At 44.5% G+C, this 16,561-nt stretch overlaps 1 protein-coding gene across 1 annotated transcript in view; it reads left to right on the top strand.

Moving 5' to 3' along the window:
- The window catches only part of FKBP9 (FKBP prolyl isomerase 9), a 42,358-nt gene extending 27,570 nt beyond the window's left edge, over window positions 1–14,788 (top strand). Inside the window, exons 7-10 of the mRNA XM_029925393.1 lie at window positions 3,072–3,258; window positions 7,412–7,557; window positions 10,992–11,155; window positions 13,401–14,788. Coding sequence (XP_029781253.1) covers window positions 3,072–3,258; window positions 7,412–7,557; window positions 10,992–11,155; window positions 13,401–13,577 — 674 coding nt within the window. The 3' untranslated portion in view covers window positions 13,578–14,788. The remainder of the gene's footprint in view (window positions 1–3,071; window positions 3,259–7,411; window positions 7,558–10,991; window positions 11,156–13,400) is intronic.
- The last annotated feature ends 1,773 nt before the right edge of the window (window positions 14,789–16,561 follow it).

The following is a 16,561-nucleotide window of genomic DNA, read 5'->3' as shown; positions in this document are numbered from 1 at the left end:
AAGCAGGCTCTGTGCTGTCAGCATGGAGGCCAATACAGGACTTGATTCCATGAACTGTGAGATCATAACCTAAACCCAAATCAGGAGTTGGATGCTTAAATGACTGAACCACTAGGTACCCCTAAATTTCTGGTTTATAAAGCCATACCAGGTCACAGCTTAAGACACGTTTAGCGGATCTTGCTTTATGTCCTGTTTGTCAAGTGTCTTGATACTTGTTTTGTATCATGTAAAATTCTACTCAAATACATACAGAAATAGACAAATACTTTCCGAGTATTCATGTTTTGTTATGCCCTCAGGATTAATTCTTCGTTTCTCTAAAAATAATATATTTATGGAAAACATTTGCTTAAATTATTTTTTTCCTTTTGGCTTTCTATCAAGTATGAGACAGAGCTCTGCAAAAAATTATATAAGGCTCTGGGAGTCATCAGAAGGCTCATAAATTCTGTGGTTATGAGGCTGCTTCATTCCAAGTCCTATGTTGCTGTGGGGCAGGGGTACCCGGATTTGTACCATCTAGGTGCTCTTGCCTGGGGGCAAGGCAGGGGATGGGGGGAGAAGCACCTCTGTCTTCTTCGGATAGCATCTCCCTGGTCTCTTAGTGATGTTTGCGAGGTCTAATGCTAATCCCTCAGGGACTGACCCAAGAAAGATGTCAGGACACAGAGGACATTTGGGGTTTCCTCATCACATGCCACAGGACCAAGCACATAGTAAACATTCAATATTTGTGGGAGGAATTAAAGCCTGGGCCCTCTCTGGGGTTCTCCAGCTCCATTCTTGGCATTTCATTTTGTTGAGGCCATTTTTCCTCGCACGATTGGTGGAGGGGCGGGAGTAAGCCTTCTGGAAAACCTCTGGCCGTCTCTGCTACCTGCTTTGTTCCACAGGGTCAGCCCTGAAATTATGATGGTTGGGTATGTATGCAGCCCTGGAAGGGAGAATGGATTCTGCCTGAGGGCTTATGGAAGCATCACTTCCTCATTTTTCTTTATTTAAAAAAAAAGTTGTTGTTTTTTTTTTTAATGTTTATTTTTGAGAGAAAGACACAGAGCACAAGCAGGGGAAGAGCAGAGAGAGGAAAACACCAAATCCAAAGCAGGCTCAAGGCTCTGAGCTGTCAGCACAGAGCCCAAGGTGGGACTCAAACTCGTAAACTGCAAGATCATGACCTGAGCCGGAGTCAGACGCTCAACTGACTGAGCCACCCAGGTGCCCCATCACTTCTCATTTTCTGTTCTCCAACATCCAAATTACTTTCCAAGCACTGTTAGATTGGGAATATGGGAATATGGGATTATAATGAGAATTAAATCAATTTATAAAGCACTTAGAAGAGTGCTTGCTACTTAATAAGCATCGTGTGTGTGTGTGTGTGTGTGTGTGTGTGTGTGTGTGTGTGTGTGTGTGTTATAGAGAACAACCAAAAATGGACACAGAAAAGTCCATGTCAGGGATGGGGTGAGGGGCTACTGGTGTTCACATATCTCTATTTGAATTCTTTCTATAGCTGTGTTATTTTCTTCAACGAGTTACATCTGAGTTGGTTTTCTTATCTGTAAAATGCTAATGAAAGTATTATGCATCCTTGATTCTAGGTAATACTATTTACAAAAGTTTTACATTTAATCTCTGCATTGAGGGGCGCCTGTGTAGCTCAGTTGGTTGAGCAGCCAACTCTTGAATTTTGGCTCAGTTTATGATCCCATCCCAGGGTTGTGGGATCAAGCCCCACTTCAGGCTCCAAGCTGAGCTTAAAATTCTTTCTTCCCTCCATCTGTCCCTCCCCCCCTTTCTCTCTCTCTAAAATATAAAAATAATTAAATAAATAAACCTCTCTGAAATGATCTGGGGGTGTGTTTAACTACTATGCAAATGTTTAAGGTGTTCCTCTGGCCCCCTTGAACCTTCTGGCATGAAATTCATGGAGCATCTGCTATGCTGGGTTTATATTAATTCCCCACGAGCTGGCTACAGGGATTTAATGAGAGAGTGTATGTGAAGAATACTTCTGTAGACTGTAAGACATTATTCAGATGTGAGGTGATGTTTTCAAAAGTGGAGACATAAGGGGCGCCTGGGTGGCTCAGTCAGTTAAGCTTCCAACTTTGGTTCAGGTCACCATCTCACAGTTGGTGAGTTCAAGCCCCACGTCAGGCTCTGTGCTGACAGCTCAGAGCCTGCAGCCTGCTTCAGATTCTGTGTCTCCCCATCTCTCTGCCCCTTCCATACTCATGCTCCTGTCTCTCAATAATAAATCAACATTAAAAAAATTTTTTTTAAATGTGTTACTCAAAAGTGGAGATAATGGAAAAGAAAAGTATACTAATAATTTTGTGTAGAACAGATAGGATATGTTGTAAAAGTACTTTGTGAACTTTTAGGGGTACTATATTATAAGGGTTGTATATGGGCCAATTTTGGCTGGGTGTGATTTTTTTCCCCTCTGGAGTTTCTGTTCAGTTTCTCTTTCACAGTGACAGGGGACTGGAGTGATTTTTCAGCCTACGGCTCTCACTTCATCTCTTACTTCTGGTAGGAGCCAGGCAAGCCTCAGTTTCCTCACTGTGATGAACTTAACCATACATCTTTCAGGCTCAGTGATTCCATGGGGCAGTAGCTCATCATCTTGAATTGTAGTCCAAACTGTGTTCTTAAAGCTTATTTATTTTGAGAGACAGAGAGAGACAGAGAGAGAGAGAGAAATCCCAAGCAGGCTCTGTGCTGACAGCTCAGAGCCTGACACGGGCTCCATCCCAGAAACTGTGAGATCATGACCCAGACACTTAATTGACAGAGCCCCCCAGACACCCCTCCAAATTGTGTTCTTAGCTATTGCACGACTCTGAGCAAATCTGTGCCTCAGTCTCGCCATGTATAGAACGAGGGTTAGGTTCCTTCTGACGGCCCTTCCACCTTCATTCTCCCAGGATTCTCTAGATTTTCCTATCTGGGTCCCTGTGTTTCTCACTGGGGTCTGTGAGGATGTATCTGGTGACACTGGGGAGGCACGTGTGCTGCTGTTCGGAGGACCCGCTCATTAATTTCCTCTGTCTGTCCTTTAGGGAATATCCCTGGCTCGGCCGTGCTGGTGTTTGACATCCATGTGATTGACTTCCACAACCCCGCAGACTCCATTAGCATCACCTCCCACTACAAGCCTCCCGACTGTTCAGTGCTGAGCAAGAAGGGGGATTACCTCAAGTATCACTACAATGCCTCGCTTCTGGATGGGACGCTGCTGGACTCCACGTAAGGACCACTGGAGACAGAGTGTAGGGAGCCAGGAGGGTAACAGCCAGAGGTCCCCATGATTCTCCTTTTCTTTTCATCCGCCACTACTGTTTGAGAGCTTCTCTCTCCCTGCTTCCCCACTCCAGAGAGCTAGCCTGCATCACTGCTCAGGTGCATTATTCTAAAACTTCCCTATGAATGGTCTCACCTTGCTCCTGTGAAATTGTCTTTCTGAAAACAGATATCATCTTATAACTGCTTTCTTTAAAAATTAACCCGTAGCCACATTACAAACTCCCCAGTCTGACACATCAGCCTCTATTTATCAGCTCTCTTCTGCTTGAATCTTATCTTCTGCTAGAGCCCATCTTTTGCCTTTAGGGCTGCCATTTGCAGTGGTGCAAGATGTGCACTGCTTAAACCTTTCCTTCTGGCCAATTTCTGCCGCGGCATAAAGGTCCTCCTTTTTGCAAAATCTTTCCTTAATTCCTAGGAAGAATCACTGATCCCACTTCTGTGTCTTACAATGTTTTAAGATATATTTTTATTAGCAAAAATTATTTTTCATTATTTTAGTTTCTGTCTGTGCTGCTGGTCTGAATATTTTAGAGATACCCAGCATGTTTAGTCACATTTTTATTTTTAATTTTAATTTAATTTTAATTTTTTAAATGTTTATTTATTTGCGACAGACAGAGCATGAGTAGGGGAGGGGCAGAGAGAGAGGGAGACACAGAATCTGAAGAAGGCTCCAGGCTCTGAGCTGTCACACAGAACCCAATGTGGGGCTCGAACTCATGAACCGTGAGAGCATGACCTGAGCCAAAGTCGGATGCTCAACTGACTGAACCACCCAGGTGCCCCTCACATTTTTATTCTTTACACCTAGCCCAGAGTCCACCACAAAGGGAGCATTTTATGAATATTACCTAATTGAGAAGAATCTGAAATTTTATTAATAGGAATCAACAGTATAACCTAGTATCATTTCCGATTTTGGTAAAAGGAGCTTTGCTTCTTATGTTTCTGAATAGGTGTAGCTAGAAGTTAATAAAATATTCTCTTCTCTGGGAAGGAAACATTTTCAGCCTTTCTTGATATCACCATAGAAGTATATCCATTTTTGTATCAAGTCTGACTTAGACACCTAAGTTTGAGCTGTGAGAGAAAGACGGGCTTCATATAAATAAACGTGTTGCTGCATTTGTGCTGCATGGGGAAGGTCTTCTCTGCCTTGCACCTGCCCCTCTACCTTCTAGCTTCAGGTGACATTGTGTGTGGCTGGGGAGAGCCAAGCATGCAGACGGAGGCCTAGGGACATGCTCTTTAGAGCATTCTCTCTGGGTGCTATGAGATCCTGTATGCTAATGCACTTGGTGTATTCATCAAATCTAAAATGTGCTGATTATTAGGAGCATCATTTTATGTATCTCTAAGAAACTAAAAATGCCCCAAACTAACATGCTTTTAATTATGAAGTGTATCCCAATTCCAGAGATGTTAAAATGTGAAAATATGCGCATTATAGAATCAGTGAAGTATGTATTCGCTTCCAGAGTGCAGATTTACAAGGACCTGCTTTACAACAAACCTCACTGCATTAATATTAAGAGACTTTGGACGGCAACGGGAAGAAGCATGGCTTGTTGTTTGGGGGATCAAGAAAGCTTATGCATATGAAAATAGTCCACAAGGTTAGAATAGTCTAGAAGGTCAATGTCTTGCTGTCATTGTCTTGCTAAGGTTCATATTCTTGTCTGGTGCTCCTACTGTGGGGTAGGGGTGGGGGTGAAGGGGAAGTGGGGGTGGAAAATGAACAAAGGAATTCCTTCTCAGTGGGTTCAGGATATGCTTCTCACGTAGGGTGGGGACAGTCAGCCTTCCTGCCTTCTAATGTGTTTGGTGGATTCACAACATTCCTACAGAGCATCTGGGAGCCACGTGATGCCTCTTCCTTTTTTCAGACTCCATTCTATACCATGAGAGTCATTTGCGGTATGTGTAAATCTACACCGAAGAGCAACATCCGGCATCCCCGCTGGTCTGGTCTGGGTGTAAGCTTCAGAATAATGGGAAAACGGGACATAAGGTGGGTGGGCGTCTGCCTACTGTGTGTGGGAGAGGAAGGGAAGACCTGGTCCCTCCCGAGCCTTCCACGGTCTTTGTAAACAAGGAGGCAGGTGCTGCCGCGGGTGCTTTTTCATCAGCACTGAGAGACACTGGCGGTGGAGAGGATGGAGGGAAACGTGGGCGGAGAGCCAGAGAGGGAGGCCTACAAGTGGTAAGCAGGAAGCTTGCAATGGATGGGAAGCCAGGAATGCACAGAAAGAATGAGGAGAATGTCAGAGGAAAACTGGCAGTAAACAAACAGGAAAACACAAATAAATAAAAGAGGTTGATCTGAGGAAAAACAGTGGGGCTTTCAGAGATGACACGTAAAAGCAAAATGTTTGCTTGGAGGATTTTCTTCATGTGTGTTTAAATTGGCCTCAGAGAGGAAGAATAATTTGTGATTTGATAGGTAAATGAGGTTTTTGAATGTTCTGGAAGACTTTGAAACAGAGTATTCCCATGGGAGGTCCCAGCAGTCCCCGAGAAGGCAGGGTGAAGGTGCCTCTGTGCTGCTGACAAAGGAGGAATTGTGTGGGGGGCAGGACAGAGGATGTCCCGCTCCCACAGGCCTTCGGCCAAAGCAGCTGGTGCCAGAGCTGGCTTTGTTTTGGTTTCGTCCCAGGTAGGACAAAGGCAAACCCTGTTTTGGTTTGTTGATGCCAGACAGCCGGCCCGGCCCTGGGAACCAGCTTCCGAAGGGGAAGTAGCCCTGTAACCAGGGGAAGCTGGGAAGCCTGAGAAAGGGATGTGACCCAAGGGGGCAGTCCCCTCCATGTTGTCACCATCTGGGAACGGGCATCAAGGGAGCCCTGAGATACTGGGGAAGCTCCTCTTCCTTGACATTGAAGAATATCGCCATTGTTTGTCTTTAGGAAGTGGGAGAAAGCAGTGCCATACGTTTTGGAAGTAGATATATTTTTGGTAGTGAGTGAGGTGATAGAGCCAACTTTTGGGCATGTGGATTTGCCAGGGACCGTGGACATCAAGGATTTTTTAACTGTGGCTCAGGTTAAACTTTGAGTCATTAGAGTCAAAAACTATTGCAGACAAAGCACTTTGCACACTCAAGGCCATCCGTTTACTGAGCTCTTTATACTTGTCCTCCTTGGCGCCAGCATCATGGGTTATTTACCACTGAGAATTTCTCTGTGAGATGGCTATTATTATCACCAGGTTATAGATGAAGACATTGAGAGATTTGATTTTTCAGCATCCAATCAAGTGGCAGAAGCAGGATTCAGAGTCAGGTCTTGATAAATCCAAAATGCAGTCAAGTCTTAATAAATCCAAAATAACTATATTATGTATTTTTCAAGTTCTCATGGAAACTGCTTACTAGTATGTTGATTAAAATATAGAGAAAAGTTGTAAGAGCAGTACAAAGGACTTCTTTTTCCCCCGAATCACTGGGGAGGAGGTTGCCACCATGATGTCCCATCACCCGTTTCCTACAGGCACCAACATCCTCCTACATAATTCAACACATACTTTAGAACCAGAAAGTTAACACTGATATGTTACCATCTTTTAATCCCCGGACCCCACCTAAGTTTTGCCAGTTGTTCCTATAAAGTCTTTTATAGCAAAAGGATCCCATTTCATATGCTCCAACACTCTGGATTGGTTCTTTGGTCTTTCCTTGATTTTCACCTTGACACTTTCAAGATTACAGGTTCATTTTTTGTAGAGTATTTCTCAGTTTGGACTTGCCCGATGTTTCTTCCTGATTAGATAGGGGTTCCATGTCTTTGGAAGAAGAAATATGTCCTTTTCATGAAAACACTTTTTTTTAATGTTATTTATTTTTGAGAGACAGAGAGAGACAGTGCGAGCAGGGGAGGGTCAGAGAGAGGGAGATACAGAAGCTGAAGCAGGCTCCAGGCTCTGAGCTGTCAGCACAGAGTCCAACACGGGGCTCGAACCCACGAACCGTGAGATCATGACCTGAGCCGAAGGCAGGCAGATGCTCAACCGACTGAGCCAGCCAGGTGTCCCCATGAAAACACTTTCAAGTAATGGGTTGATGACCTAACCAGGGACTCTTCTGTTTCATTTTCAGGTGGAATTTAGGCAAAACATATAACATTGTTCTGGGATCTGGACAAGTTGTGTTGGGAATGGATATGGGTCTCAGAGAGATGTGTGTTGGAGAGAAACGGACAGTGATCATTCCACCCCACCTGGGCTATGGGGAGGCTGGCGTGGGTGAGTAAGCAACAGCATCGAAGGGTGTTTGGGGCATGTTCACAATCTAAATGTTGTGCTTTTGGGGTGCCATATTTAGTGCCACAATATGCTTCTTCCATTTAAAACCCAAAGAATCAGAGGCGCCTGGGTGGCTCAGTTGGTGTGTCCAACTTCAGCTCAGGTTGTGATCTCAGTTTGTCAGTTCAAACCCTGCACTGGGCTCATTGCTAACAGCAGAGCCCACATCAGATCTTCTGTCTTCCTTTCTTTCTGCCCCTCCCTTGCTTACACACATGCTCTCTCTCTCTCTGTCTTTCAAAAATAAATAAACATTAAAAAAAAATCTGGCACCTGGATGGCTTAGTTCACGGAGCACGCAATTCTTGATCTCAGGGTTGTGAATTTGAGGCTCATGTTAGGTGAGATTATTTTAAAATAACATCTTAAAAAAAGAAATTTTGGGGTGTCTGGATGGCTTAGTTGGTTAAGCATCCGACTTCAGCTCAGGTCATGATCTCGCAGTTCATGGATTTGAGCCCTGTATTGGGGTCTATGCTGACAGCTCAGAGCCTGGAGCCTGCTTCAGATTTGGTTTCTCCTTCTCTTTCTGCTCCTCCCCCACTCATACTCTGTCTCTCTCTCTCTCTCAAAGATAAATAAACATTAAAAAAAAATTTAGAAAAACCCCAAAGAATCTATAGGTTTATAATTAATATATAAATTATATTACTTACATTTTATGTATAATTAAAATATATTTTATACACACATTTTATATTGTGTATTTGATATGACATTATAACATATACTAATGTAATATTATAATTAATATTATAAGTTAATATTTAAACTTAGCATTTTTGTTTAAAGTGTCCTGTGAGTCCAGCAATAATGCCATGTTAATGCCCCATGCCCTCTTGAGAAAGTAGGATTTTCTATGAGAAAAGCCTTGGGTCTTCAAACCCATGGGTGGGCCATGTTCCTGAAGTAGCTTTGCAGGTGACTTGTCTTAGGCGAAGCCAAGTGCTTCCTTTTGGACAGGTTCCTGACAGTGGAATGCATTAGGCCGTTGCTCCTTTTGCACTCCTCGTGAACCTATAAGATATCCAAGGAGACTTTGGAAATACCTTGCCCTCACAGCTGGTATGTTTTACTTCATGATTTGGGCCAAAATGAATTTTATACATGAAGGATTTGGGAACCGCATCTTCTTCAGTGTTTTATGTTCTTGCTCTCTGGAGAGGGAGGAAATGGAAAGTGCTAACTTGTAAAAGGGATACCCACTTTGGATTGATTTTTTTCTTTTTCACAATTATTAAATAATTGTAAAAACACTGTCTGTTAGGGGTGCCTGGCTTGCTCAGTTGGTAGAGCACGTGACTCTAGATCTTGAGGTAATGAGTTCAAGCCCCATATTGGGTGGAGAACTTACTAGAAAGAAACAAAAAAACAATAAACAAGTACCTGCTACTTCCTCCAGTCCAAGAAGACACACTTCAAAACATGGGCACCCTGGGGGCGCCTGGGAGGCGCAGTCAGTTGGTCCGACTTCGGCTCAGGTCATGATCTCATGGTTTGTGAGTTCAAGCCCCACATCGGGCTCTGTGCTGACAGCTCAGAGCCTGGAGCCTGCTTTGGATTCTGTGTCTCCCTCTCTGTGACCCTCCCCTGCTCGCACTCTGTCTCTCTTTCTCTCTCTCTCAAAAATAAATAAACATTAAAAAAATGGGCACCCTATGAGATCATGTGATATATATTATAAATAATAACATATACATAATAATTTCAAATAAGATATTATATGTATGTGCGCATATATATTCACATACATTTGAGACCATACTATATATAATGTTTTCAAATTTGTGTTTACAGTTATATCTTAGGTCAGGATTTTAAGGCATACTGTTTTATTCTTAAGGTTCTACTGTAGGATTTATTTAAAAAATTCTACCACTGTGGTCTCTATTAGTGCCTTTCAAACTTTTTTCACCAAGACATACAGTAAGAAATACTTTTTATCTCCCCACTAAACATAATTACACATAAACATGCAATTTATACATATACAAATATACATTTAGTTCTGTATATAAAATTGAAACTCAAGTTTCATAAAACCATACATATCCTATTTGTGGACAGTGTATCCTGATCTGTTTTATTCCTTAATTTTAAAAAATGCTGGTCACCATGTTGTAAATAGATTTTATAACTCACTAGTGGTCAGTACCTACAGTTTGGGGAAAAAAAACACTTACTGGTGTTGAACTTTTTAAAAAATTTACATCCGAATTAGTTAGCATATAGTGCAACAGTGATTTCAGGAGTAGATTCCAGTGATCCATCCCCTATGATAACACCCAGTGCTCATCCCAACAAGTGTCCTCCATAATTAGCCCATTTCCCCTCCTACAACCCCTCCAGCAACCCTGTTTGTTCTCTGTATTTAAGAGTCTCTTATGTTTAGTCTTCCGTACTGTTCTTATATCATTTTTGATTCCCTTCCCTTATGTTCATTTGTTTTGTATCTTAAATTCCTCATATGGGTGAAGTCATATGATACTTGTCTTTCTCTAACTAATTTCACTTAGCATAATACCCTCCAGTTCCATCCACATAGTTGCAAATGGCAAGATTTCGTTCTTTGTGATTGCCAAGTAATACTCCAATACACACACAGACACACAGACACACAAATGGACTTTTGGTCAATGGATATTTGGGCTCTTTCCATACTTTGGCTACTGTTGATAGTGCTGCTGTACACATTGGGGTGCATGTGCCCCTTTGAAACAGCACTCCTATATCCCTTGGATAAATACCTAGTAGTGCAATTGCTGGGTTGTATGGTAGTTCCATTTCCAATTTTTTGAGGAACTTTATACTGTTTTCCAGAGTGGCTGTACCAGTTTGCATTCCCACCAGCAGTGCAAGAGATCCTCTTTCTCCGCATCCTCGCAACATCTGTTGTTGCCTGAGTTGTTAATTTTAACCATTCTGACTGGTGTGAGGTGATATCTCATTGTGGTTTAATTTATATTTCCCTGATGATGAGTGATGTTGAGAATTTTTTCATGTGTCTGTTAGCCATATAGATGTCTTCTTTGAAGAAGTTGCTATTCATGTCTTTTGCCCATTTCTTCATTGGATTATTTAAACTTTTTTTTTTTTTTTAGTTTATTTATTTACTTAGAGCACGAGCAATGGAGGGCAGAAAGAGAGGGAAACAGAGAATCCCAAGCAGAAATCATGACCTGAGCTGAAATCAAGAGTCGGATGCTTAACTGACTGAGCTACTCAGGTGCCCCTGGTGTTGAACTTTCTTGCTCTCACAGGAAATGCTTGCCATCTGTGAGGCAGCTGGCACTCTAGGTGGGGGAGGGAGGTTGAGATGGGGACTCTGCTGCCTGGTGGTGCTAACCCTGTCTCCTCCCTTCTCGGTGAGGCAGATGGAGAGGTGCCCGGCAGTGCCGTCTTGGTGTTTGACATTGAGCTGCTGGAGCTTGTGGCCGGTCTGCCTGAGGGGTACATGTTCATATGGAATGGCGAGGTATCACCCAACCTCTTTGAAGAAATTGACAAGGATGGTGATGGAGAAGTCCTCCTGGAAGAGGTAACTGACCTTCAATAGAGAGTGGGACTAAATGATCCAGGGGAGCCTTATTGGGGCAGGAGATCCATTCTCAATGTGAAGCCTTCTCAGGGTGAGGAGGATGCACTATTGTACATACACTCTAAATTGAAGCTCACAGTTCCTCTTTGGAGAAACTGAGACCCTGAGAGTTACAGGGCTTGATTCCAGGGCTGACAGATCTAAATTCAGTTTCAGCTCCCGGGTGCTCGCTGTATGCCTGCATTGTGTTGAATGTTATTCATATACATTCTCTTGCCTGGCCCTTGCGGCAGCCATGTAATCATCTCCGTTTTTCAGAAGCAGCGGCTGTGCAGAGGAGATAAATGATTTGCCCAAGGTCACAGAGCTACCTAGGTGTTTGAGTTATGGTACATCTCTCCATCTTGATCATCTAGGTCCTGGGTGGTTTCTTCTGCAGCAGACACCCCTTCGTGGAGCTGGAGAGTAGAGTCAGCTGTCCTGTCACACCCTCCTGAGTTCCAGTACTCTGCCTGCTTCACATCTGCTCATTCAAAGACATGGCTCCAGCCTTCTCCCCTTTCTCTCTTACATCAGCCACATTTCCTAGGCTACTGGATTGCTCACATTAGCATAAAAACATGCTATTGTGTTCCCTTCTGATGGTGCATCTTCCCATTTATTTATTTGCTCCCTTTAAGCAAAAATGTCAAGACTTTTAAATCCACTCCTGTCAGACGTTTGTCCCTCCGTGTCACTGAGCCTGGTCTAGTTAAGGTGGCTGGTGCCTTTCATGTGGCTGCAGCCAGTGGTCACTGCTCACTGTCCTTGATGTCTTCTTTTCCTGGCTTCCAGACCACACTTCCTTAGTGTTCCTTCTACCTCACTGATGGCTCCTTCTCAGGAGTCTTCTCCCTCCTCTGATGTTGGAGTGCCTGCAGCCTGAGTCCTGAGCTTGTTCTCTCCTCCACCTCATGTCATTCCCTGGGTGATCTCAGCCAGTCCAGTGGCTTTCTCATCCATATGCCAGGACTTCCAAACTTGTAGCTCTGGTCCGGTCTTCTCTCTCTACCTCATACTCAGACATCTAGCTGCCCACCTGATGCCTTCATTTTCTGAATGCTGCTCCCTCCCTCCCCTGAACTTGCCTCACCCAAAGCCTTGCTCGTCTCCTCCGGTGGCAGTGCTGTCCTTCGTTGCCGGGTGAGAGCACTCAGTAATCTTTGACTCTTCTCTTTCTCACACAGGCTATAATAGATCCACCAGGAAATCATCCTAGCTCTATCCTGAAACTTTATCCACATCTTACCACCTCCACTCTGTAGCATGTGGGCCCAGTGCCTGCTTGCTCTTGCTTGGACCTCTGCGAAGGTCTTCCTGCTTTTCAGCCTTGCCCCTCACAGCAGCCAGAGTGATCCTTCTGAAACTTCAGTCGGATATGACTTGCTTTGTCTCTCAACCCTGCAAAAGCTTCCCCCCCCACCCCCAGACCCCATTTCCAGAGTCCCTCCAGTGGCCTTCAAAGGCCCCACGAAGGCTCTTCACAACCTGCTCACTGTAACTTCCTCTTCAGCTGCTCCTCTTCACTGCCAAGCATGCACCTGCTGGGTCTTCCCACCAGCTGTTCCTCCACCCAGAAGACACTTCCCTGGATAACTGTTTTGGCTCATTCCCTCCCTTCCTATGAGCCTTTGCACAGGGCTCCCTTTTTCATTGGGTTTTTACCCTGACCACTGGCTTGAGACCTCGACCCACTCCCTGACCTGTAATCTTGATCTTCCTTACTTGGCTCTACTCTTTCGTTTTCTGGAGCATTTCACTTTCAAACTTAATATGTGACTTTTTTTTTTATGTCCATTTCTAATTGTGTGTCTTTCCCACTAGGATATGCTAGAATTACAAGGGCAGGATTGTTTTTTCATTGTATGAAGGAAGGAAGGGAGGGAGGCAGCAGTATTCTCAGAGGCTAGGGTGGTTAGGGAGTCAGCCTTTGGTGGAGAGCTAAGTGTTGATTTAGGGAGAAGGGATAGTTCCAATTGCTGCTATGTATTGGCTGTCTGGAGCCTAGGGGCTGCTGGGGTCATTAGTCATTAGGATTTTTAACCTGCATCTGAAAGGAGGAAAAACCAGGCTGTGTAGTTCATAAAATTTTGTCCGTTTTACAAGCTTCGACTCAAATTCCAGCCCTGTTGCTCTTGGGACACTCTGTTCAGGCCCCAGCTTGGCTGCTGTATCTCATGGTCTGTCCTGTCCCCTCTCTTTCCAGTTCTCAGAGTACATTCATGCCCAGGTGGCATCTGGCAAAGGGAAACTCGCTCCTGGTTTTGATGCTGAGATGATTGTGAAGAATATGTTCACCAACCAGGACCGGAATGGAGATGGGAAGGTCACACCAGAGGAATTCAAACTCAAAGACCAGGAGGCTAAACACGATGAACTCTAAACCTGCCTCGGGCCACCTGCATGATACCAAGCCCCCTGTCATGGCAGAATGTGAAGTGAGGGCCCGTGGGTCTCTCAGAAGGTGAATCGTCCGCAAATAGCAGATGGTCACATAGTATGTGGGGCATATGTCAGGGATGGGTCGATACACATGGTGAGAATTTTAGGCCAAATGCCTGTGATATGAAACAAAATCAGTGTGAGGTGCCTTAGCAGAGGCTGTGTAGAATATGAAGAGGCTGCACTGTCAACGATTGTTTTGTGAGCCTTCTGTGTAGTTTTGTTATTAAAGGAAAAGTGTCAAACAGAAGTCATAACCATTTTGGAGGGAACAGAAGAAAAAGTGTCTAGAATATTTACATAAAGAGGATTAAAAAAAATTTTTTTTTAACTTACTGGTGTTTTAAAAGTGTTCTCCAGATGAGCAGAAAAGACAAAGGACGGGCCCCAGCAGTATTTCCCCGAAAGTCCTGGGATACTTTTGTCATTGACCTGTACAGTCACTGGTAATGCCCAGCTTCCACTTTCCTGCTACACACACACCCACACCCACACCCACATACACACATACACGTGTGCTTTGATAGTTAATCATGCTTCACCTGTTGTGGTCTTCCAGTTGGCTGGGTGACTTGCAAGTTAAAAAGAAAATCAGTGGACCAAATAAGAGGCATCCTGGACCATGAGTAGAGAATTTGATTCTGTTTGCCACATAAAATTATCTGCTTTACCCTTTTTTTGTCCCATTGCTCTATCCTCCCTGAATCTTTTGATCAGATAGATGTGTATAGGGCTGGTGGCTAAGCTATGCTTCAGAATGTGTGACCAAGATGGAAACATCACAAGGATGACACAAGATGGAACATAAACAAAGTGACATATTTCTGCTCATATGTGTCCTGGAGAGGGAGGTGTCCTAAAGCCCAGGGGCCTCTCCTGTGTAGAAAAACAAGGACACTGTTACCTGCCCCCATGTTATGCAGTAACCAACCACCTTGCTGCCGCCTTATGTCCTCTGTTCCCAAGTGGTGGTGGCATCCACCCTGAAGTAGTCAATAATTTTCCTTTTGAAACTGCTTTATTTTTACTAATTTAAACTGTTTTGTACTGACGTAGCCCTGAGATAGTTCATGAAAATGCTGTGCACTCATTCAGTGGAATAAATGTTGGAAAACTGATCTTTTCATATATAAAAAAATTGAGTAACATCAAGCGTTGTGGAGTTTTATATGAAGGCCGAGAGGATCCCATGAGAATACATCTTGATTATCCCTTGAGAATCCCCTCAACCAGGACTGCATCTCGTTGAGTATGAAGGAGGGTGACGTACAGTGTGCAGGGGCTGTGTCAGTCAGGGTCCTAGCAGGAAGCCTTCTGAAGAGCTACGTAAGGGACTTTACAGACGTGTGGACAGGGCTTAGAGACCTAGTTAGGAGGTCAAGGTACCATAGACGTTGGCCAGCAGCAGTAGGGCCTCTTCTACCCCCGGGGGCTGAAAGGTAAAAGGGAACCACAGCCACACCCAGAACTGTGGCTGGTGTTGCAGCAGAGGAGGGCAGAGACACCCCATGCTCTGTCCTGTGACTTGCTCCCATTCGCTGATCCCAATCTGAAGCTAAAGAGCAGCTTAGCAGCTGGTATTCTCAGAGGTCAGCTTTTTGGGGTGCAGAGAAAGGTGAAGGACTGTAGCAGTTGGAATGGGAACAAATAGAGGACAGCTGGCACATGTGAAAAAAAAATTTTTTTAAAGCAAATGTTACAATTTACTCTTTGCAGAAGCAACTTCAAGGACTCTGCTTTTGGGAGGCAAAGGAGATGCTGTCCATGGCCTTCCTGGCTGTTGCTGTCATGGTAACTAACATTAGTCAACCGTCTTCTACCTGGCACACAGTCACTCAGATTTCTTGTTTAACAGAATTCCTTAAGTGCACTAGAAAGGTTTATAATCTTGCTAAATGAAATTGCTCTTAGGCATGGATTTGACCTGTAACACCTCATTATCCTTACACATCTTCATGAAGATAAAAACTTTGTGCTTATTCTCTACCCCACATTTTTAGTTGGTCCTGTTTGAATTTCTTCACTGGCTGTGTTCTTTGGTAGGGGACAGGTTCGCTGAATAAAAGATACGTTTCTCTGGGAAAATTAAGGACTGTGGGCCTCAGAGCTTCAATACTGGGAACATTTAATTTTTTAAAAAAGTATTTACAATTTATTTTGAGAGAGAGAGAGAGTGTAAGCACGAATGGGGGAGGGGCAGAGAGAGGGGAAGACAATCCCAACCAGGCTCTGTGCTGTTGTACCCGTTTGTAAAATCACCCCAAAACAAACACCAGAGACTGCTAGGGAGACCGAGTCACGCCTGCAAAAGCAAAGGGCCTTTATTACAAGCTTAAGCTCGGGCTCACAGTCTCCAGCCAACCTGCTGGCCACGTGGAGAGAGCCAGAACAAAGGCAGGGCAGGGCCTTTTATGCCTTTGGGAGGGGGAGTTACAGGAAATGATGACAGGTGTACAGTGATCCAATCCCTGCCCCCCCCCATCAATACTGGCAGTTGTGGGAGCCAATCACACCATCCAGAGCACTGACCAATCAGAGTGGGCCCAGGAGGCCCCACGTGGGGTGTGACTAGGCCCGCCTCTAGAAAGGTCAAAGGTATCAGCTGGCCTCCCCCAGTTGGAGTTGTCCCTCCTTAATGTGTGCCCTTTCAGGAGAAGCTGGCCTTCCCTTTTAAGTACAGGGGAAGGCTGGATCGGACCTGGGCCAGCGGGGGACCCCAGGGACCCCGCCCCCCCAAGCCGGCGCCTGGCTGCTGCCCGGTGCATTTCCACCAGGTGCTGTGCCCGACCGGCTCCAGGAAGGCTGGGAAGGCCCGATGGTGAGGGCCGGATCAGACCTGCATCCTTACAGTCATCACAGAGCTCGACTCAGGCTCAATCTCAGGAACTGAGAGATCATAACCTGACCCAAAATCAAGACCCTTAA

The sequence above is a fragment of the Suricata suricatta genome, chromosome 2 (assembly GCF_006229205.1).
Source record: "Suricata suricatta isolate VVHF042 chromosome 2, meerkat_22Aug2017_6uvM2_HiC, whole genome shotgun sequence".
In the NCBI taxonomy this organism is placed as follows: Eukaryota; Metazoa; Chordata; class Mammalia; order Carnivora; family Herpestidae; genus Suricata; species Suricata suricatta.
Note: the sequence above shows the minus strand (reverse complement) of the source record. Positions and strands in the feature narration are given on the sequence as shown.